This window comes from Hemiscyllium ocellatum, chromosome 14 (assembly GCF_020745735.1).
Source record: "Hemiscyllium ocellatum isolate sHemOce1 chromosome 14, sHemOce1.pat.X.cur, whole genome shotgun sequence".
Lineage (NCBI taxonomy): Eukaryota > Metazoa > Chordata > Chondrichthyes > Orectolobiformes > Hemiscylliidae > Hemiscyllium > Hemiscyllium ocellatum.
In genome coordinates this window covers 6372351-6396522 of record NC_083414.1, presented here as the reverse complement: position 1 = coordinate 6396522, position 24172 = coordinate 6372351, and the positions used below count along the sequence as shown (strand labels likewise).

Below are 24172 nucleotides of genomic sequence, written 5' to 3'. Positions count from 1 at the left end.
GGAAACAGGCCCTTCGGCCCAACAAGTCCATACCGACCGCCAAAGCGCAACCCACCCATACCCCTACATTTACCTCTTACCTAACACTACGGGCAATTTAGCATGGCCAATTCACCTGACCCGCACATCTTTGGACTGTGGGAGGAAACCGGAGCACCCGGAGGAAACCCACGCAGACACGGGGAGAACGTGCAAACTCCAGACAGTCAGTTGCCTGAGGCGGGAATTGAACCCGGGTCTCTGGCGCTGTGAGGCAGCAGTGCTAACCGCTGTGCCACCGTGCCACCCACAAGTTGTCAGGTCGAATGGCCTACCTGCTTCAAGTTCACATCTTCACATCTAGAATAGCCCCAGCCACTCTGTATAATGGATGTGCACCAACTGTACAGCTGTTCCTAGTAAATTTCCATCAACTGTCTCTGATCTAAGGATGATCAGCTGAACAGCCTTTCCATCCAAACCTGCAGTTATTACTACACAGGTTTTATAAAGAATGAATCATTATTTTCAGGCATTCTTCCCCAGATTGTAATTTTGGGTTTTTGCATTGTGAGATTGATGGTGTAAAGGTATTGTCACTGGTTTAGTAAACTTCCAATTCCAGTCTAATACTCTGGGAGCATGAGTTTGGATCCCACCGTTGCAAATTCAGTGTAAAAACTGGGATGGTGGTGACCATGTACCTATAGTTGATTGTTACTAAAACCTATTCTGGTTCCCGAAAGGCATCAGGTATCCTCACCTGGGCTGGTCTGTGAGCAGCTTTTAACTGTCTCATGGGCCATTAGAGATCGACAGTAAATTGTTGTGGTTCTGTTCGCCGAGCTGGAAGTTTTTGTTGCAAACGTTTCGTCCCCTGGCTAGGAGACATCATCAGTGCTCTGGAGCCTCCTGCGAAGCGCTTCTTTGATGTTTCTTCCGGTATTTATAGTGGTCTGTCCTTGCCGCTTCCGAGTGTCAGTTTCAGCTGTCCGCTGTAGTGGTTGGTATATTGGGTCCAGGTCGATGTGTTTGTTGATGGAGTTTGTGGAGGAATGCCATCAACAAACACATCGACCTGGACCCAATATACCAACCACTACAGCGGACAGCTGAAACTGACACTCGGAAGCGGCAAGGACAGACCACTATAAATACCGGAAGAAACATCAAAGAAGCGCTTCGCAGGAGGCTCCAGAGCACTGATGATGTCTCCTAGCCAGGGGATGAAACGTTTGCAACAAAAACTTCCAGCTCGGCGAACAGAACCACAACAACGAGCACCCGAGCTACAAATCTTCGCACAAACCTTGATCGACAGTAAATGCTGGCTGAAGCTTGTAAATGATTTAAAAATAAAATTCTCTGGACAATCCTGGAGGCAACACTACCCCTTATCTCCATCTGAGTTGTGTTATGGAGAGGCGATAGCCTTATGGCATTATCGCTGGATTGTTAATCCAGAGAAAGTGAGGATTGCAGATGCTAGAGATCAGAGTCAAAAATTGTGCCACTGGAAAAGCGCAGCAGGTCAGGCAGCATCCGAGGAGCAGGGGAATCGTCATTTCGGGCATAACCCCTCCATCAGGAATGCGTGAAAGTTTGATTCATCTGCTCCTCGGATGTTTCCTGACTTGCTGTACTTTTCCAGCGCGACAATTTTCAACACTGTTAATCCAGAGACGCAGATAATGTTCTGGGGATTCGGGTTTGAATCCTGCTACAGCAGATGGTGGGATTTGAATTCAAAAGAAAATCTGAAATTAGGAGTCTAATGATGACCATGAATCCATTGTCGATTGTTGGGGGAATCCATCTGGTTCACTAACATCCTTTAGGGAAGGAAACTGTCATCCTTATGTGGTCTGGCCTACATGTGAGTCCAGACCCACAGCAATGTGGTTTAATTCTTAATTGCCCCCCTGGGCAATACGTGTGGGCAATAAATTCTGGCCTAGCCAATGGCACCCACATCCTGTGAATGAATTTTTAAAAAAATGAACAGGGCCTTCATTTCCTGATAAATCTACGTATAGATTAGATTAGATTAGACTTACAGTGTGGAAACAGGCCCTTCGGCCCAACAAGTCCACACCGACCCGCCGAAGCGCAACCCACCCATACCCCTACACTTACCCTTTACTTAACACTACGGGCAATTTAGCATGGCCAATTCACCTGACCCGCACATCTTTGGACTGTGGGAGGAAACCGGAGCACCCGGAGGAAACCCAAGCAGACACGGGGAGAACGTGCAAACTCCACACAGTCAGTCACCTGAGTCGGGAATTGAACCCGGCTCTCAGGCGCTGTGAGGCAGCAGTGCTAACCACTGTGCCACCCGTATAGTTAGACCATGATGAATATCCTTCTGATCTATCAGCGTTGGGTTCTGTAGATATCTTTTCCCCCACTATCTTGCAGGCTGTCACAATGATTCAAAATCAGCTGCTACACACAGATCACAGCTGGGAATAACGCCTATCGGAGATGGACAGTTTTCTAAGCTTGACTTGTCAGGGACAGGCTGGTATTATTTTATTTATTCCTGTCACGATGAGGTCTGCTTGTATACTGCTGACCCGTTATTTAATTACTTGGGTTTATTTTAATCATACCCTCATTCAGATCCCACCTGCAGTACGTCCTCCAGGGAAATGTAGGCCGAGACTGTTGTCATGGTTACCATCGTCAGCTCTGCTGTGTTGATGGGGTAGTTAATTTGGTGCCCGGCTGTTCTCCTGCTGTTGGCTGGCAGTCCACTCGTAGCTGCCTGGCCACTGGGTTGAAGCAGCAGAAGGAGGCCATTCAGCTCCTAGCTCCGTGTGCTTGCCTTTTCAAATCAGTCATCAGTCCCACTCCTACAGCTGTACCCTGCCACCATCAACCTACACACTTTTCAGGTATATCACTGGGCGCAATAAATTTAAACTCTTGCATCTCACATGCCTTCGTTTGTTCATGGGATGTAGACATTGTTGGTAGCCCAGTATTTGTCACCCATACTTAATCGCCCCCCCATGAGGAGGTGGTGGTGAGCTGCCTTCTTGTATACCCGCATTGTATGCAGGATACCTCAATGCCTTTAGGGAGGGAGTTCCAGGATTTTGTCTGGGTGACAGTGAAGGAATGGTGATGTATTTTCAAGTCAGGGGAACCTGCAGGAGGTGGTGTTCACATGTATCTGTTGCCCTTATGCTTCTAGACTGTTGTTGTGGTTCTGTTCGCCGAGCTGGAAGTTTTTGTTGCAAACGTTTCGTCCCCTGGCTAGGAGACATCATCAGTGCTCTGGAGCCTCCTGCGAAGCGCTTCTTTGACGTTTCTTCCGGTATTTATAGTGGTCTGTCCGTACCGCTTCTGGGTGTCAGTTTCAGCTGTCCGCTGTTGTGGTTGGTATATTGGGTCCAGGTCGATGTGTTTGTTGATGGAGTTTGTGGATGAATGCCATGCCTCTAGGAATTCCCTGGCTGTTCTCTGTACAATCTAGACTGTAGTGGTATAGTGTGTAGTTTTGGTCTCCTTATTTGAGGAAGGATGTTTTGGCTATAAAGGAAGTACAACAAAGGTTTATCAGACTGATTCCTGAGATGACAGGATTGGCAGACGACAGACTGAATCAGTTAGGACTATATTCACTGGAGATTAGAATAAGTGAGGGTTGGGGGGTGTGGGGGAGGTCTCACTATAAAATTCTAACAGGAGAAATGCAGGAAGGATGTTTCCTAAAACCATGGAGTTCAGAACCATGAGCCACAGTCTCGGGATATGGGGTAGACCATTCCATAGAAGTGTGGAAGCAGGCCATCCAGCCCATGGAGTACACACTGACCCCCTCCAAGAGCATCCCACCCGGGCCCACCCCCTATTCCTGTAACCCTGCATTTACCATAGCCAATCCATTTAACCTGCATATCTTTGGACTGTGGGAGGAAATCCGAGCACCCAAAGATAGATACAAAAAGAGACTTCATACGGACAGTTGCCCAAGGCTGGGATTGAACCAGGGTCCCAGATACTGTGAGGCAGCAGTGCTAACCACTGAGCCACTCTGTGACTGAGATAAGGAGAAATGTCTTCACTCAGAATCAGAATTAAGAATCTAGCAATTATATTATTGGGCTATTGCTTCCCCTTATTCTGTTTATGTGCTCTCAGCTGTTGCCTGATCTGCTGAATAATGTAGCAGTTTCTATTTTCACTTCACAAATGGTCACCCGCCTTCCAGATGAGCGTCGCTCCTGGTATGACCTCGATTGTTTCTGAAAGGTTTCTTAAAGCTGTATCTCAACCTGCTTTGGCCGCAGTGTGCAATAGTTTTAAAGCTGTGCCACTCTGGTAATACGAGCCGTTGCATATTGTCCACGTCTGGCTCTGCTGTGACTGACCTATTTCTTGCACTTGTCTTCAACAGGTTACTTGCAGAGACTGGAGCAAATTAGCTGGAAGGAATTACGTTATCCTGAACATGACTGAAAACACTGAATGTGTGAGTATTGAACATGTGGGGAGGAGATGGTGCTGGGGTAGTGGTAGAACATAGGACTGTACAGCATGCTGTTGTGCTGAATGTGACACCAAATTAATCTAATCCCATTTGCCTGCCCTTGGTCCATACCCCTCCATTCCATGCATATTCATGTGATTATCTAATACCACAGTCCCTTAAACACCCCTATTGTATCTGTTTCCACCATCACCCCGGCAGCATCCCCCAGACTCCGACCACACTCTGTGTAAAAAAAACTTACTCCTCACATCTCCTTTGAACTTTCTCTGTCAGAGGTGCCAGCTTTAGGAGGAGGGTGCCTGTCTCCTGTCTCAGGTGGATAAAATGGGAGTGCAGTTTCCAACAGAATCCTGGTCAATCTCCCTCCCTCGATTCAGAATCACAGAATTGTTACAGTGCAGAAGGAGGCCATTCAGCCCATCATGTCTGCAACCCTATCAGAATGAGCAGTTCATTTCGTGCCATTTTCCTGCCTTCTCCCTGTGCACTGATCCTTTCCCAATAACCATCTTAATTCCTTTTCAAATACTTTGATTGAAACGGTTTCCATCATGCTGCCTGGAAGGATGGTAAAGGCAGAAACTCTCATTATAAGTATTCTGATGTGCATTTGTGATGCTAACGCATACAAGGCTAAAGGTTGGGAGATGGGATCACAGTAGGCAGGTGTTCACTTTTGACCAGTGCAGTTGGATAGTCCAAAAGGCCCTTTTCTGTACTGTAGATCTCTGACTTGTTGACACTATTGGCAAATGCATTTGAGATCAAAACTGGCTACAGGAATAAATCTTGTCTCATGTCGCGTTTGTTTCTTTTGTAAACTTGTTAGACATTTGTAAACATGGCTTGGAAAGGGTGGACGCTAGGAAATTTTTTCTGTTAGGCGAGGTGGCTAGGACCCTTGGACACAGCCTTAAAATTAGAGGGGGTCAATTCAGAACAGAAATGTGGAGACATTTCTTCAGCCAGGGAGTGGTGGGCCTGTGGAATTCATTGCCGCAGAGTGCAGTGGAGGCCGGGACGCTAAATGTCTTCAAGGCAGAGACTGATAGATTCTTGATGTCTCGAGGAATTAAGGGCTACGGGGAGAATGCGGGTAAGTGGAGTTGAAATGCCCATCAGGCGTGATTGAATGGTGGAGTGGACTCGATGGGCCGAATGGCCTTACTTCCACTCCTATGTCTTATGGTTTTATGGTCTTAAGATTGAACACATGCACTAACAGGTTGAAGAACAGCTTCTCTGCATAGATACTACCAGACCTGCTGAGCTTTTCTGGCAACTTCTGTTTTTGTTTCTAGAACAGCTGCTTCCCTACTGTTATTAGACTGCTGAATGGACCTCTAATTTCAAGGTTAATGCTGATCTTGCTTTGTGCACTCCCTTGTAGCCATAACCTTGTATACCTCGCTCTAAGGACCCTATGATCTGTATGTCCTTGTATGTTATGATCTGCTTGCACTGCTCGCAAATACAACTTTTCACTTACTCAGGTACATGGGACAACAATAAAGCAAATCAAATCAGTTTCACAACATTAAAACTGACCATCTCATCATCACCTCATTGACATTGTGGGAGTTTGCCCTGTGACAGTAATCTGAAGATAAAACAGGCCTGACCTGATTGGCAGTGGAAGCACTTGGGGATGACATATGGCTGTGAAAAGTTTATTTTTGCGGTGCTTTTGAAGGATGAACATTGACCCTGCGAAAGACAACACGGTCAAAGCAAAGGGCTCGGGGAGATTTTTGAAAGTGGTTGATGGAAAGTTGCCTGATGACTGGCTCCATGGTTGCTACGGTAACCAGTGGACATACTGATGGCTCATTCATAGGCCCGTGTTTCTCAGCAGCCTGAAGCAGTGTTCCCATTTCATCGTCTGTGTATGTAGTGCTGAGATTTCTGTATAGATGCCTTGAATTCCTTGAACAATGTAGAGTCATTACTCTGATCATTGTATTGGCCCCCACCAGCTTCTCATCTAGGGGCTGCCTCTCGGTGATACCATCAAACAGCACCAACATTAGCTTCTACATTTAAATATTTTTATTCAACCTGTTCACGTGTACCTGAGTACAGTGAAAAGTTTTGTTTTGCAAGCAGTACAGGCAGATCATACAAAAGGGATTACCTCAAGAGTCAGCGGCCTGCATTTTCAGCAGCACTGGGAGGAGTGAGAGCGAGGACCCGGGGGCTGCCAGGAAGGTAAATTAATCCGTTAACAACTTACCTCATGAATAGGTGGAACACATGCTGAACAAGAGTGGACACGGGATGGCTGAGTAAGTGGGGTAATATATTTGGCCAGTTGATTTACCCGAAACACTACTCAGGCACTGTCTCCCACTCGTCCTCCTCCTCCTCTAACCAAACAAATGGTTCTGTGCGCCAGTACTAGTTATTTTTTCCAATGGTCTCATTGGGAATTCATAACAGTGGGAATGAACGTTAGGGCAGTTGAATGCTCCTCCTGTAGAATGTGGGAGGTAAGGGTCACTGCTCGTGTCCCTGCTGACTGCATCTGTGGGAACTGCCTCCAACTCCAGCTCCTTGGAAACCGCATTAGGGAATTGGAACTGGTGCTGGATGAACTTCCAATCATTCAGGAGGCTAAGGGGGTAATTGAGAGGAGTTGCAGGGAGGCAGTCACACCTCAAGTACAGGAGAATGGTAGATGGGTTACTGTCAGGGGATGGAAAGGGAGCAGGCAGACAGTGCAGGATCCCCTGGTGCCGTTCCCCTCAATAACAAGGGGATACTGTTGGGGGGGGGTACTTATCAGGAGTGAATCTTGGCTTACAAGCCTCTGTCATCGAGTCTGTTCCTATTGCTCAGAAGGGAAGAGGGGAGAGGAGTAGAGCATTAGTCTTTGGGGACTCCATTGTTAGGGGGTCAGATAGGAGGTTCTGTGGAACGAGAGAGACTCGTGGTTGGTGTGTTGTCTCCCAGGTGCCTGGGTCCATGATGTCTCAGATTGTGGTTTTGGGATTCTTAAGGGGAAGGGGGAGCAGCCCCAAGTCGTGGTCCACACAGGCACCCACAACATTGGTAGGAAGAGAGATGGAGATTTAAGTCTGAAATTCAAGGAGCTAGGGTGGAAGCTTAGAGCTAGAACATAGAGTTGTTTTCTCTGGTTTGTTACCCGTGCCATATGCTAGTAAGGTGAGGAATAAGGAGAGAGATCAGTTGAACATGTGACTACAGGGTTGGTGCAGAAAAGAGGGATTCAGATACCTGGATATTTGGAGCTCAATTTGAGCTCTTCTGTAGAAGGTGAGACTTCTACAAAAGGGATGGTCTACACCTGAACCAGAGGGGTACCAATATCCTGGGAGGGAAAATTTGTTAATGCTCTTTGGGAGGGTTTAAATTAATTCAGCAGGGAGATGGGAACCTGAATTGTCGCTCCAGTGTGCAAGACATTGAGAGTAGTGAGGTCATCAGTAAGGTTTCAAGGTCGCAGTAGTGTACCAGCAATCAGGAAGGTGGTTTGAAATATGTCTACTTCAACACCAGGAGCATCCAGAATAACTTGCAGCACGGGTTGGTACCTGGGACTTCGATGTTGTGGCCATTTCGGAGGCATGGATAGAGCAGGGACAGGAATGGTTGTTGCAGGCTCCGGGATTTAGATGTTTCAGTAAGAACAGGGAAGGTGGTTAAAAAGGGGGTGGTGTGGCATTGTTAGTCAAGGATAGTATTACAGTGGCAGAAAGGATGTTTGAGGGCAAATCTACTGAGGTATTATTGGCTGAAGTTAGAAATAGGAAAGAAGTCACCTGTTGGAAGTTCTCTATAGACCTCCAAAAAAGTTCCAGAGGTATAGAGAAAAGGATTGCAAAGATGATTCTGGATAGGAACAGGAGTAACACGGTAATTGTTGTGGGGGACTTTAACTTACCAAATATTAACTGGATACTCTATAGCCCAGGTACTTTAGATGTTCAGTTTTAGTCCAATGTGTACAGGAGGATTTCCTGACACAGTATGTAGATAGGCCAACAAGAGGCAAAGCTACATTGGATTTGGTACTGGGTAATGAACCAGGGCAAATATAGATTTGGAGGTAGGTGAGCACTTTGATAGTGACCACAATTCAGTTATGTTTACTTTAGCGATGGAAAGGGATGGATATATACCACAGGGCAAGAGTTATTGCTGAGGGAAAGGCAATTATGTTGTGATTAGGCAAGATATAGGATGCATAGGATAGGGAAGGAAACTGCAGGGGATGGGCACAATTGAAATGTGGAGCTTGTTCAAAGAACAGCTACTGCGGGTCCTTGATACGTATGTACCTGTCAGGCAGGGAGGAAGTGGTTGAGCGAGGGAACAGTGGTTTAACAAAGAAGTTGAATCTCAATAGAAAGAAGAAAGTTTATGTGAAGATGGGCGGTGAAGGCTCAGTTAGGGCACGTGAGAGTTAAAAGTTAGCCAGGAAGGACCTAAAGAAAGAGTTAAGAAGAGCCTGGGGAGCACATGAGAAGTCTTTGGCAGGTAGGATTGAGGAAAAACCTAAAGCTTTCTATAGGTATGACAGGAATAAAAGAATGACTAGGGTAAGGTTAGGGCCAGTCAAGGCCAGTGTGAAGTTGTGCATGGAGTCCGAAGAGATGGGAGAGGCGCTAAATGAATATTTTTTGTCAGTATTCACACTGGAAAAAGATAATGTTGTTGAAAATACTGAGATACAGGTTATTAGACTAGATGGGATTGAGGTTCACAAGGAGGAGGTGTTAGCAATTCTGGAATGTGTGAAAATAGATAAGTTCCCTGGGCCAGATGGCATTTATCCTAGGATTCTCTGGAAAGCCAGGGAGGAGATTGCAGGGTCTTTGGCTTTGACCTTTATGTCATCATTGTCTACAGGAATAGTGCCAAAAGACTGGAGGATAGCAAATGTCCCTTTGTTCAAGAAGGGGAGTAGAGACAATCCTGGTAGTTATAGACCAGTGAGCCTTACTTTGGTTATGGGTAAAGTGTTGGAAAGGATAATAAGAGATAGGATTTATAATCGTCTAAAAAGGAATTATTTCATTAGGGATAGTCAATACGGTTTTGTGAAGGGTAGGTCGTGCCTCATAAACCTTTCTGAGTCCTTTGAGAAGTTGACCGAACAGGTAGATGAGGGTAAAGCGGTTGATGTGGTGTCTATGGATTACAGTAAAGCCATTTGATAAGATTCCCCACAGTAGGCTATTGCAGAAAATACAGAAGCATGGAAATGAGGGTGCTTTAGTGGTTTGGATCAGAAATTGGCTAGCTGTAAGAAGACAGAGGATGGTGGTTGATGAGAAATGTTCATGCTGGAGTTGAGTTACTAGTGGGGTACCGCAAGGATCAGTTTTGGGGCCACTGTTGTTTGTCATTTTTATAAATGATCTGGATGAGGGCGTAGAAGGGTTAGCAAATTTGCGGACGACACTACGGTTGGTGGAGTTGTGAATAGTGCTGAACAATGTTCCAGGTTACAGAGAGACATAGATAAGCTGCAGAGCTGGGCTGAGAGGTGGCAAATGGAGTTTAATGTAGAAAAGTGTAAGGTGATTCACTTTGGAAGGAGTAACAGGAATGCAGAGTACTGGGTGAATGGTAAGATTCTTGGTAGTGTAGATGAACAGAGAGATCTCGGTGTCCATGTGCATAGATCCCTGAAAGTTGCAAGCCAGGTTGATAGAGTTGTTAGGCATACGGTATTTTAGGTTTTATTGGTAGAGGGATTGAATTTTGGAGCAATAAAGTCATGTTACAGCTGTACAAAACTCTGGTGTGGCCGCACTCGGAGTATTGTATACAGTTCTGGCCGCCGCATTATAGGAAGGATGTGGAATCTTTGGAAAGGGTTCAGAGGAGATTTACTAGGATGTTTCCTGGTATGGCAGGAAAGTCTTATTAAGAAAAGCTGAGGGACTCGAGGCTGTTTTCATTGGAGAGAAGAAGGTTGAGAGGTAACTTAATAGACATACAAGATGATGAGAGGATTAGATAGGGTGGACAGTGAGAGTCTTTTCCTCGGATGGTGATGGCTAGGATGTGGGGACATAGCTTTAAATTGAGGCGTGATAGATATAGGAGAAAGTGAGGACTGCAGATGCTGGAGATCAGAGCTGAAAAATGTGTTGCTGGAAATGTGCAGCAGGTCAGGCAGCATCCAAGGAGCAGGAGATAATCGATGTTTCGGGCATAAGCCCTTCTTCAGGAATGAGGAGGGTGAGCCAAGCAGGCTAAGATAAAAGGTAGGGAAGAGGGATTTGGGGGAGACGCATTGGGAATGTGATAGGTGGAAGGAGATTAAGGTGAGGGTAATAGGCTGGAGAGGGGGTGGGGGCGGAGAGGTCGGGAAGAAGATTGCAGGTCAAGAAGGCGGTGCTGAGTCCAAGGGTTGGGACTGAGATAAGGTGGGGGGTGGGGAAATGAGAAAGCTGGAGAAATCTGCATTCATCCGTAGTGGTTGGAGGGTTCCTAACCGGAAGATGAGGCGCTCTTCCTCCAGGCATCATGTTGCCATGGTCTGGCAATGGAGGAGGCCAAGGACCTGCATGTCCTTGGCGGAGTGGAAGGGGGAGCTAAAGTGTTCAGCCACGGGGCGGTTGGGTTGGTTGGTACGGGTGTCCCAGAGGTGTTCTCTGAAACGTTCCACAAGTAGGCGGCCTGTCTCCCCAATGTAGAGGAGACCACATCGGGTGCAGCGGATGCAGTAAATGATGTGTGTGGAGGTGCAGATGAATTTGTGACGGATATGGAAGGATCCCTTGGGGCCTTGGAGGGAAGTGAGGGGGGAGGTGTGGGTGCAAGTTTTGCATTTCTTGCGGTTGCAGGGGAAGGTGCCTGGAGTGGAAGTTGGGTTGGTGGGGGGTGTGGACCTGACGAGGGAGTCACGGAGGGAGTGGCCTTTCTGGAACGCTGATAGGGGAGGGGAGGGAAATATATCCTTGGTGGTGGGGTCTGTTTGGAGGTGGCAGAAATGATGAAGGATGATACAACGTATCTGGAGGTTGGTGGGCTAGTAGGTGAGGACCAGTGGGGTTCTGTCCTGGTGGCAATTGGAAGGGCGGAGGGGCGGGAAGTGGAGGAGATGTGGTGGAGAGCATCGTCAACCACGTCTGAGGGGAAATTGCGGTCTTTGAAGAAGGAGGCCATCTAGGTTGTTCGGTATTGGTGATAGATATAGGACAGATGTCAGAGGTAGGTTCTTTACTCAGAGAGTAGAAGGGGTGTGGAATGCACTGCCTGCAACAGTAGTAGACTCATCACCTTTAAGGGCATTTAAATGGTCATTGGATAAACTTATGGATGATAATGGAATAGTGTAGGTTAGATTGGCTTCAGATTGGTTTCACAGGTCGAGGGCTGAAGGGCCTGTACTGCGCTGTAATGTTCTATGTTCTATGATGTGCTATGCCACACCTCTGGAGCATGTAGGACTTCAGTCCAGACCTCCTGACCCAAAGGTAGGGACACCCCACTGTGCCACAAGTGGCCTAGTTCCTACACAAGTCAATGCCACCTCACTGCCACCTCTCTTGGCTCCTATTGCTCTGGATAAGCAGAAAGTGCTCCCACGGAAATGTTACGAAGACTGAAGCCATTGCTTTGGCACCTGTGCCAAACACTGGTCCATAGCTACCAATTCGATATCTCTCTGTGGCAACAGTCTGAGGTCAAACCATTCTGTTCACAATCTGGATGTTGTATTTTACTCTGAGATAAGCTTTTGACCACATATTGAAACCATCAGTAAAACTATTGTTTCCATCCTGGTGACATTACCCGTCTTCTCCCTTACCTTAGCTCATCTGCTGGTCAAATTCTCATTTGTTCCTTTAATTCCAGCCATCATCATTCCAATAGTTGGTGTCTCATGTTCTTCCCTCTCATCCAGTCCAAAGATGTGCAGGTCAGCTGAATCGGCCATGCTAAATTGCGCATAGTGTTAGGTGCGTTAGTCAGAGGGAAATAGGTCTGGGTGGGTTACTCTTCGGAGGGTCGGTGTGGACTGGTTGGGCCGAAGGGCCTGTTTCCACACTGTAGGGAATCCAATGTAATCTAAAAACTTGAGATCACCCAAAAATCTGTTGGACTTGTCTTAACTTTTGGTCACCTGATATCTCCTTAGCGTGTTATTTTTATGTAGCTCTTATATACTCTCTTGGGATAGTTCACTATGTTAAAAAAGGTGCCATATAAATATAAGTTGTTCTTGTTACAATGAATTGCAGTCCCATTAATCACTCATGGGGGTGCTGTTGTCACAGGCAGCCATGTTGATGTGCAGCACCACCTGCAGGTCAATATTAGTATTGTAACCTGGGGAAACAGCGACAATTTCCATTGAAACCAGAAGTGCTTCCCAAATCTTTTCCCACTGTGGGTTCCATTTCAGGGAATGAGAATAATTCCTCAGTGAGGTTTGAGAGCTGTGGCATGGAGGAGGTGAGACAGCTCCTGTAGAACTATAACTTGATCAGAGTTCCATTGTGACCATTCCTTCCTCAGAGGCCACAACCCCCAAAATGTCAACACACGACCCAACTTGGAGTCCTGACCCATACCTTGGGAAATCCTGATAGAGAGCTTTAAATGGAATAAAATATTGTCAATCAAAATTGGACACTTATGAAATTTTTTAACATCCCATATCAATACCCTCCCCCGTCTTTCTATTGTATACTACCTCTGCATTTAAGGGCATTAGTTAGCTCAATTGGCTGAATGGCTGGTTTGTGATACAGAGTGATACTGGCTGCATGGGTTCAATTCCCGCAACAGCTGAGGTTACCATGTCATTGTATCAAATTCCTGAAATTCCCTCCCAATGGCATTGGGGATCAACCTGCAGCAGTTCAAGAAGGCAGCTCAAGTGCACCTAGGGACGGGCAATTAATGGAGCAAGCCAGTGATGCCCACACCCACAAGGGACTGGGGCAACTCTTCCACACAGAGGGTGGTGCATGGAATGAGGTGGTGGAGGCTGGTACAATAACAACATTTAAAAGGCATCTGGATGATAAGGTTTTAGAGGGATATGGGACTAGATTAATTTAGAATATCTGGTCAGCATGGACAGGTTGGACTGAATGATCTGTTTCTGTGCTGTACATCTCAATGACTCTAAGTGAATAAATAAAAATAAGACTCTCCTTCTCAACCTCTCCCCTCACCTGAGGCATGGTCAACCTCAGGTTAAGCCACCACTGGTTGTCTTTCTCTCTCTGACAGGGCAGCTGATGATCTGGCAAGACTATAGTGCCTTTACCCTTATCAGCTCATTCTCAAGCACCCCCCATGTAAAATTCCTTGCGTTTAAATCCCTGTATGGCCTCTCAGCACCCCATCATTGGAATCTTCTCTGGTCAACCATGTCCTATGTCCTTCTGATTTCTCCACCCTCTTGCACTTATCTCCCTCCATTGGCGACTCCTTCAAGTTTCTAAACCTAGCGCATGAATTCCCAAAGCCGCTCCATTTCTCCAGCTTCATCCCCCTTGTTTAAGGTTCACTTCCTTCACCAGGAGTTTTGGTGTGTCATCCAAATCTTTCTCCTGTGGCTCAGCTGATTCCATCCTTGTCCCTGAGGCTTGAGGTTCTGTCTCTCTTTCTAAAATTTCAACACCGATATCAAGGTAGGTACTCCAGTGCAACACTGAGGCATACACTGTCCATGTTGCCTCTTTGGATAAGGCGTTCAGCTGATGTTCCATCTGCCAATGTGGTAGGTATAAAAGATGGCATGATACAATATTAAAGAAGGCAGGGGATTTGCCAACTGATGTCCTGTTGTTCACATCTATCACCCCATCGGTTGTTGTGATGTTTGTTTTCTGCTTATTATCATGTTTCTGTTTGTGGGAGCTTGCTGCTGCATTTCTGATGTTACAGCTGTAACTACACAATGTGAAAAGTGTAAAGTGATTCGAGACATCCAACCGTTGTGAAAAATGCAATATAAATACAAGTCTACCTTTTTTTAATGTTGGCATCCACTTTGTCCTGGTTGTGATGCCTGTTTGCATGCTTTCCATGTTAAAGGCGCTACATAAATCCACCTGATCATTGGACCCCTCTGTACAAGGGGTTGTCTGACCTAAAGTGATTTTCTCTGTTGTGTAAAGAAAGCTGTGTGTTTCAGGAAGTGTTTCGGACTCGGGAAGGATTAAAGCTGCTGAAGCTGGTGGCACAGTCGTTCTCCAGGAAACTGAGTTCCCCTGCTGACTCGTGGCTGATATCGCTGAGCAAACCCAGTGAGGACGAGAAGCACCTCCTGATGATGCTGGCCAGCGATCGAGGTGATTGTCCAGTGACGCAGTGAACACCATCTATGGATGGAGCAGTAAAATTGCAGAATAGTGCAGCTCAGGTCCACAGAATCAGCGCCAACCCTTTTAGCAGCAGTTCAGTTAGACCAACTGTCTGACCCTTTCCCCATAATACCTGAAATTTTAACCCTTTCAAGTATTCATCAAACTCCCTTATTGCATGCAACTGTTGAATCTGTGTCCACTACGTTCTCATTCTCAATTCTAACCACTTAGCGCTTATAAGGGCATCACCTCTGATTCTTTTGTCAATCTGCACCTTCCAGGTATTGTCCATTCAGCCAATGGGAACAGTCTCTGTTTTCTTCATATTTAAGTTCTTCACCATTTTGAGTTTCTCCATTAAGTCTCCTCTTAGCCTTCCATCTTCTAAGGAGAACTCCCTTCTATCCCTGTTTCTGGAATCCCCTTACTGCGGGAACCACGAGGTTCCCAACCTTTCTCATTTTTCTGGGAGACCCCCAGCCAATCATCGTTATTTCCTTTTCAGGAGGGAAATCTGCCATCCCTACCCAGTCTGGCCTACATGTGACTCCAGGCCCACAACAATGTGGTTGACTCTTAAATGCCTGCTGACCTGGCCAACTAAGGCCAGTTCAACCAATGAGAGATGGCCTTGCCAGCGACGCCCACATCCCAAGAAATAAAGTAGGAAATGGGTAGCACTGGTGAAGCCAGCATTTGTCATCCATTCTTAATTGTCCTTGAACTGAATGGCCATAGGCTTTCCTATCCCAGACAATTCATGTTGGAGGTGTGAGAATGGCAGGGTTCGGCTATGTTGCTGTTTCCTGCCTAATTAAATGTCCTTCCCACCTCCAGGCCACCAGAAGAGGGACCATGAAATACATCTCACCATTTTCCTGTTTGGGAAACACTTGGAAGGATTTGTAGGCTGGTCAGCAACCGACTGAACCTGTCAGAAACTCTTTCCCCAGTCAACAGGCCCAACTGATATATGACTGACTGTCTGTGTCTCTGGGAGAGGCAACTGGTTCCAAGCATACAGTCTAAACGCCTTCCTCACACTCCCTGTGATTGATTAAAACTGACCCCCTTCACCCCTCACAGTGAAGATGGAGAAAGTACAAAATGTTTGGGGTAGCTCAGTGGTTAGCTCCGCTGCCTCTCAGCACCATGGGTTCGATTCCACCCTCGGGTAATTGTCTGCACGTTCTGTCCATGTCTGTGCGGGTTTCCTCCGGGTGTTCCTGTTTCCCCCCACCGCCCAAAAATGTGTGGGTAAGGTGGATTGGCCATGGTAACAGGGTTACGGGGTTGGGGTAGGATGCTGTTTGGAGGATTGGTGTGGACTAGGTGGGCTGAAAGGCCTGCTTCCACACTGTATGAGTTCTATTAGATTAGATTACTTTCAGTGTGGAAACAGGCCCTTCGGCCCAACAAGTCCACACCGACCCACCGAAGCGCAACCCACCCATACCCCTACATTTACCCCTTACCTAATACTACGGGCAATTTAGCATGGCCAATTCACCTGACCCGCACATCTTTGGACTGTGGGAGGAAACCGGAGCACCCGGAGTAAACCCACGCAGACACGGGGAGAACGTGCAAACTCCACACAGTCGCCTGAGGCGAGAATTGAACCCGGGTCTCAGGCGCTGTGAGGCAGCAGTGCTAACCACCGTGCCGCCCACAATGTTCTCTCTGTCAGTCATATTATTAGAGATAGCACTTGGTTATACAGGATCTTGTTTAGGTAGATTTACTGCCATCAAGCTTTCCTATAAGACTGGTCTATGAGGCTTACTCATATTAAGTGGGGAAGGATTAAGCATGAATAAGTCTCTGGCAGAAGACACAACTAACAAGAAGTAGTTTATTACATAATAATAGGTTAACAGCTTATATTCACTTAAAACTAGTTAACTGCATAAACACTACATAAGAGATATTCTCTTTTATGAAATAGTATCTGGGTCTACGCTACGTGGATGTAGACTGTAGAACTAACAAACAACAAACTGAACAACTACTTCAGACAGACTTAGAAATGACTAACTCCACCCAGAGACAATTATTTATATCTCAGGGGCTGGGGGTATTTTAAATCTTCCAAATTCGGCTTATCAGGCCTGGTGTTTTATTCAACAGACCATGTCTCCACTTAGTGAACCGCACATGATTATCTCTTCCAGAAAAGATATACAGACACTTGAGTAACTGCTAAAACGATCTACAAGGCTGACACAGAGACATAGAGTGATAGAGTCATGTAGAACGGAAACAGACCCTTTAATCTAACTCATCCACGCTGACCAGACATCCCAATCTGACCCAGTCCCATTTGCCAGCATTTGACCCATATCAAGAAGTGATGTAACTAACAGGAAGTAACTATCAGAAAAGGTTGTTTGGGTAGCTACACCTTTCTCTCAAAAAAGAGGAGGCTGAGGGATGACCTGATAGAGGTCTTTATTTGATGAAGTGATTTGATAGCATCAGTGCAGAGGCAGAGATTTCACTTTGGGTTGAGGTATAATCACCATAGTTCCAGACAATCATAGGGCTGCTCTCTCATTAGACAGAGATGACCTATGGGGAGTTTAACCCATGGAGTTACCATACTTCAGGTGGGGGTAGAGGGTGAGAAGGCAGGACCTCCATAATAACTTTACTTGTGATAGAGTAAAAACCAGTGGGTATTACATATAAATTGGTCACTATAAATCCAACAAAGGAACGTGCTGACTAAGATTGGCAAAAATGGACGTTGAATGGAGAAGTTGAAGCAAATAGAATATAGATACCTTTAAGAGGAAGCTGGATAAACACAGAATCATAGAGATGTACAGCACAGAAACAAACTCATCCATGCCGACCAGATAACCTAAATTAACCTCGAGCCATTTGCTAGTGTTGGCCCATATCCCTCTAAACCCTTCCTATTCATGTACCCATCCACTTGCCTTTTAAATGTTCTGACTGTACTAGCTTCCTCCACTTCCTCTGGCAGCTCATTCCATACACACACCATCTTCTACATGAAAACATTGGCCCTTACATCCCTTTTAACTCATTCCACTTCTCTCTGAAACCTGTGCACTTTAGTTTTGGACAACTCTGCCCTGGGGAAAAGATCTTGCCTATTCACCCTATCCATGCCCCTCATGATTTTATAAACCTCTATAAGGTCACCCCTCAGTCTCTGATACTGCACGGAAAAATTCCCCAGCCTATTCAGCCTCTCCCTATAGCTCAAATCCTCCAACCCTGGCAACGTCCTTGTCAATCTTTTCTGCACCCTTTCAAGTTTCACAACATCTTTCCTACAGCAGGGAGACAAGAACTGAATATGAGGAAGAAAGGAAGAATATACTGATGCTGTAAAAGGAAGGCAAATACAAGGCTTAAGTTGGCTGTAATCACCTGTCTGTGCCTGTTGGGCTGAATGGCCTGTTTCTGTGTTGTAAAATTCTATTTAATATTCAAGTCCTAAACAATGCATTCTTATTTTTGTAATCCAGGCACAATACCAGCAAAGGAGGTGCTCATGATGCTGGGAGAGGTGAAGGAAAACCTGAAAGAGGTGAGGCTTTTTTATCTTTTTCCAGAGGGACGTTTCTTCAACTCCAGAACGTGGTTAGAATATGGAACTCTCTGCTGCAGAGTCTTTGATTAATGCAGTTTCACCACAAACACTGATTGCATTTACTACCCATTAGCTCAATAACACAATTATTATTGATCACTGACATTAGCAATGCTGGCTATAGTGGATGACTGATGCTTGTTCCTACCTCACAGGACCGGTGTTGCTTCTTTAAATCTCTCTACTCGCTGTTCCAAACCATTCAGCTATGTTGGGGAACTCATGATTTTCTCCACATCACATGCAGTTTCATGTTGGGGTGGCAAACCTCGCAGGAAGTGGACATGATCCTTATTTCAAATATCCAAGAAAAGATTGTGGATTGTGCACTAATAGCAATGATCAGTTCCATCCCCATGGAGTGAGAATGGAGGTGGGATTATTCACTCTTATCATGAGAGATGTACAGCAGAAGGAAGAGTCACTCTTTTTTTAAAAAATTAAACTCGACTTCGATTACCTCTGAGCACATAACGTGAACATTGTTTACATGGATTTCCAAATGAACGTAAGAACTAGGAGCAGGAATAGACCCTCTGGCGCCTCGGGGCTGCTCCGCCATTCAATATAATCATGGCTGATCTTCGCATGGGCTCGGTTCCACTTACCCACATGCTCACCATATCCCCTAATCCCTTTATTGTTCAAAAATATATCTTTGACTTAAAAAACCTTTGTGAGGGAGTATCAACTGTTTTACTGGGCAGTGAATTCCACAGAATCACAAGCCTTTGGGTGAAAAAGTTCTTCCTAAACTCAGTCCTAAATCTGCTCCCCCTTATTTTGAAACTAGTTGTCCTCTAGTTCTAGTTTCACCCACCAGTGGAAAAAATCTCCCTGCTTCTATCTTATCTACTCCCTTCATAATTTTATAAGGTCCCTGCTCATTCTTCTAATTTCCAATGAGTATAGTCCCAGTCTACTTAATCTCTCCCCATAAGCCAACCCTCTCCACTCTAGAATCAACCTAGTGAACCTCCACTGCACCCCCTTTAGTGCCAGTACATCCTTTCTCAGGTAAGGAGACCAAACTCCAAGGAATACTCCAGGTGAGGCCTCACCAGCACCCTATACAGCTGCAGCATAACCTCCCTGCTTTTAAACCCCATCCTTCTAGCAACGAAGGACAATATTCCATTTGCCTTTTTAATTACCTGCTGCACCTACAAACCAACTTGTTGTGATTCATGGGAATATGGGAATAATGTATTTCCAATTTTCAGGAATATAACTACTGTGTTATTCTAATTTTTAAAATTCATTCATGGGGTATGTGTGTTGCTGGCTGGGCCCAGCATTTATTGCCCATTCCTAATTGCCCAGAGAGTAGTTAAGAGTCAACCACATCACTGTGGGTCTGGAGTCACATGTAGGCCACAACAAGTAAGGATGGGAGTGTCCTTTCCTGAAGTGAACCAGAAAGAATTTTGCGATAATAATTTTGCAGTCAATATTGGATGCTTAATTCACCATTTGCTATGGTGGGCTTCAAACCCTTGTCCCCTGAATATTACCTGAGTCTCTGGATTAATAGTCTAATGATAGTATCACCAGACCATTGTCTCCCTAGCTACCACCTGTAGCATAGGTAAAGTAGTACATCTTGGTAAACAAATAAAGGTGAAAGAGACAAAAGGATTAGATTGATAGGAATAGAGAAGGAATGAGATGTGGCCTCTGTAGGTGCATATGCACCAGTTCAGTCAAATGGCCATTCTATGTAATTCTCTGTGACGGTGGAACAGGCTCAAGGTGCTGAATGGCCTGTTAGTTCTGCTCCTATGTTCCTAATTGTGGTTTCATTTGCAGATTGGGATCCACAATGTCACATCTGCTACAGGTTGCCAAGGGAGACCCAGCCATCCCCGTGGAGATTATGGGAAACTCTTTGTTGTGCTCGTTATCATTGGCTCAATCTGCGCAGTGATCATCGTTTCAGGCCTCGTCTACATCTGCTGGCAACGAAGGCTTCCAAAGTTAAAGAACATGGTTAGTGATTTGCCGGAACCTCATGGGTACAGATGTCATGAGCCAAGGTTGTAAGGAAAGGTTAGGGGAAATTTGACCCTCTCTTGTTTGGGGAAGAGACTTTAAGTTGTTGAAAGACATTGTGAAAAGACAAGATTTTTTTTCACTTAATCAGTCAGATTTTTGAAGAGTCACTGGAGTCAAAACTTTAACTCTGCTTTTTTTCACAGAGATGATGCGAGATCTGCTGATTTTCACCAGCAATTTCTGTTTGTTTCACATCTCCAGCATCTGCAGCTCTTTGTTGTATGTCAGTCTGTTTAACCTACCCTCTCACTTGTTTTATAGCTTTGGCCTTGTCCTACAATATGGCACATGACCCTACCCCTCGCTTTCCAAACTGTTGAGATGGTTCCTTCTATAAATTAGCATCTCTCCCTTAGTTTTGCTGTCAGGTCATCGAAAGAAATGTTATTTATTTATTAGAATTTATTTAACTGATGGAAAACGTTTGACCCCACAGCACTGCTGTGGTGGGAGGCCTGAATTGCAGGATTGGCTACGGAATAGTAAGAGGCGCTAACAACATTGCAAAATGTTAAGAAATCAGTGACAGGAAATCCTGAAAAAAGTCTGAAAGTGCATTTCCAACACAGCTACTTATATTAATATAGTGGCTTTAACATAGAATAACAAATGGAACTCTGTCCTACCTTTTGATTCACTGGTAAAGCGTGGCCATATGAATTGAAATGCTAGAAGCTAGCCAGTCCAAACAGAACTCTTACCCAAAGCTTCAGGAATTGAGGAGGTGTAAAGATTAGGAGAGAACAGAATCAAAAACATAAAATATGCATATGAGTATTGCTGGAAAAATTACACACTTTTACTTAAGCTTTCCATCTTGCAATCATCAGGACAGTTTGCAAGAATGCCTATTCACAGAGAAAACAAATGTTTTATGAGACGAGAGTGCTGATTGGTTTGCCAGTGATCTCTGATTATTCAAGGGATTGTGTGTAGAATGCACGTACTAATGCTGATGGACAGTTAACTGCCAAGCATTATTTACATTTAAACCAGGCAGATTAAGTCTGATTGGTCAGGGCATTGCCCCAAGAAATGGACCAGCGACTGGTTGTCACCTGTTTGTCGATCTGTCATTTTGCAGCAATACTCATGTTCTGGACTAACATTTAGAATTATTTTAATATTAGTTCTGAATTACTCAGTTATTATTTTTACTCAGTTATTTAATTTCATCTCCCCTCAGTCTCATGGCGAGGAACTCCATTTTGTTGAGAATGGTTGCCACGACAACCCAACTTTGGACATAACCATAGACAGCACTTCAGAGATGCAGGAGAAGAAGCCCAGTGTGAATGGCGATGCAGTAGAATGTTCCGGAGGCTGGAGCACACTTATCACCAAAGGGTCAAAAGATGAGCCGGACAGTCTTGAAGAAGACACCCACCTTTAGGAGCCTTCACCATTTCTGAATTAGCATAGAGGATATATTTTTTTTGATGGACCCCTGTACTTTGCACAGAGGCATCATTGCTTCATAAGGACTGACCTAATGCTGCATTCTAATCCTACAATATTCCTTCGCTCTATCACACCATGAGTCCATGGTTCAACAAAAAGAAAGCACTAATAGTGAGCCAGTGGAATTTGTTCAGTGCATATCTTGAGTGGAACCATCTGAAAATGAAAGTGACTGATCACTTTATACATGGGAATAGCAGAGTATTTCACAGACATCATTTATTCCCTTTCGTGCCCCACATTTGTGTCCAATCCATTGAATGTACTTAGAGCTCCTAAGCATAACATATAGATAGTTCTTTCCTAGAGCACAGTGCAGAATCACTGGCGGCATTTAGCACAGGTTCATTAAGAGTCTACAGGGATGGCTGGGACAGCTAACATTGGTGAATCAGCGTTAGGGCTGAGGACACTTTATTAATGTTGAGGTTAAAATATATAGGCCTGGGTTTTGTCATTGTAATCTCTCAAAGTGAATGGATTACCATTGACATGGCAATTGGGACATTTTGGTCATTTTTAGCAAGTGTTCGGAGAGGTTTATTCTGCTGCTTGGTGGAGTGAAAGAGTTTGTAGTTTACAGTGCATCTGAGAATGCAAAATCTTCCAACTCCCTCTATCCTCATCCTTGGCAAAACACAACATTCACTGCAGAGGAACAACAAGAAAGGTGTGCTGTCATAGTAGCAGCTTATTTGGAAGGCAGTGTGAGATGATTCAATGTCCCTCCTTAATTGCCTTTTAACAGAGGTCACCTAACCATAAGACTTGTAGCAATGATGTGATAGAATACACATGAAAAGTATACACAGTAAGCAGTAGTGGTCTTTTAAAAAAAGCCATAGTTTCTAAAGTCCATTAAACTTCAGCTTTTATGATGTAAGTAGCTGTCTTAGGTCATTGGAATTCTCAATCTGTCTGATTTAGCTTTTAACTAAAATGGTATGATGGATGGAGTTGGAGTGCAAGGCACATTAGAATGATTGGACATGGGCTTCATGCACCAGCTCACTTTTTCATCCCAAATTTGGACAAATCGTTCTTGTTCATTTGTTATGTAGAACTTGAATGCTGCTGAGAAAAGACATGTTCTGTTAAAGCTTTTCATCTTGCATTCATCAGGACAATCCTAAAATGAATGGAAAACAATATTTGTATTTATAAGAGGAGAGTGCTAATTGGATAGCAAGTGGAATGTGGTGACAATGGGTGACAGCCATTCCCTGGTCCATTTCTCCAGGCAATGCCCTGAACAATCAGAGTTAATCTGTCTGGTTTAAAATTTAAACAAAACTTAGCTGTTAACTGTCAGCAACATTAACTGGTGCATACTCCATGGCAATGCCTGTATCTATCAAAGTCCACTTACTAACCAATTAGCACTGTCCTCTCATACAGTATGAATGTGGTTAAATGTGATTTCTCTCCACAGCTGCTGTTAGACCTGCTGAGCTTTTCCAGAAATTTCTGTTTTCATTTCTGATTTCCAGCATCTGCAATTCTTTCAGTTTTTATTTTGTTCACCCTCTACTTTGGTATTTCTTGCAAATTGTCCTGATGAGTGCAATATACAAAACAGGAGCAGGTGGAGATCACTTGGCCCCCTAAGCCTGCTGTGTCATTCAATACCTTCATGGCTGGTCTGTTTGTGTTACAAATTCCGCGTTCACATCTATCAACCAGTAACCCTTCATCCCCCGACCTAACAGGAATCTATCCACTTCTGCCTTACAAATATTCAGTTATCTGCCTCACTGCATTCTGAGGCAGAAGGTTCCAAAATCACTCAAATCTCTGACAGAAAAGCAAATCTCACCATCTCTGTCCTAACAGGGTGATGCCAATTTTTAAAAATAGAGCCCACAAGGGAAACATCCTTTCCATATAAAAGCAACTTACTGCGGATGCTGGAATCTGAAACCAAAAGAGAAACTGCTGGAAAATCTCAGCAGGTCTGGCAGCATCTGAGAGGAGAGAAAAGAGCTGACGTTTCGAGTCTAACTGACCCTTTGTCAAAGCTAAAAGAAGGGAGAGGTATTTATACTAGGCTGAGTCATGGCTCCAAAAGCAAAGGTAGCAATAGAGGGGTGATAATGACAGTGCATAGAGAGATTATAGGGAGATTAGGAGCTGTGAATGACCAAGGCTGAAGCCAGTGCTATGTGACAAAATATGTGAGGGATGGGGGGGAAGGGTGAAGCAGAGAGAACACATCTTCCCTTCCCTCCCCCTGTCTGC

General features: G+C 44.9%; 1 protein-coding gene across 1 annotated transcript in view; it reads left to right on the top strand.

The window, feature by feature from the left end:
• Window positions 1–22179, top strand: part of podxl2 (podocalyxin-like 2) — a 58751-nt gene extending 36572 nt beyond the window's left edge. Inside the window, exons 4-8 of the mRNA XM_060835827.1 lie at window positions 4391–4465; window positions 14619–14775; window positions 18294–18355; window positions 20228–20407; window positions 21660–22179. Of these exons, the coding sequence (XP_060691810.1) occupies window positions 4391–4465; window positions 14619–14775; window positions 18294–18355; window positions 20228–20407; window positions 21660–21866 (681 nt within the window). The 3' untranslated portion in view covers window positions 21867–22179. The remainder of the gene's footprint in view (window positions 1–4390; window positions 4466–14618; window positions 14776–18293; window positions 18356–20227; window positions 20408–21659) is intronic.
• Window positions 22180–24172: the final 1993 nt, after the last annotated feature.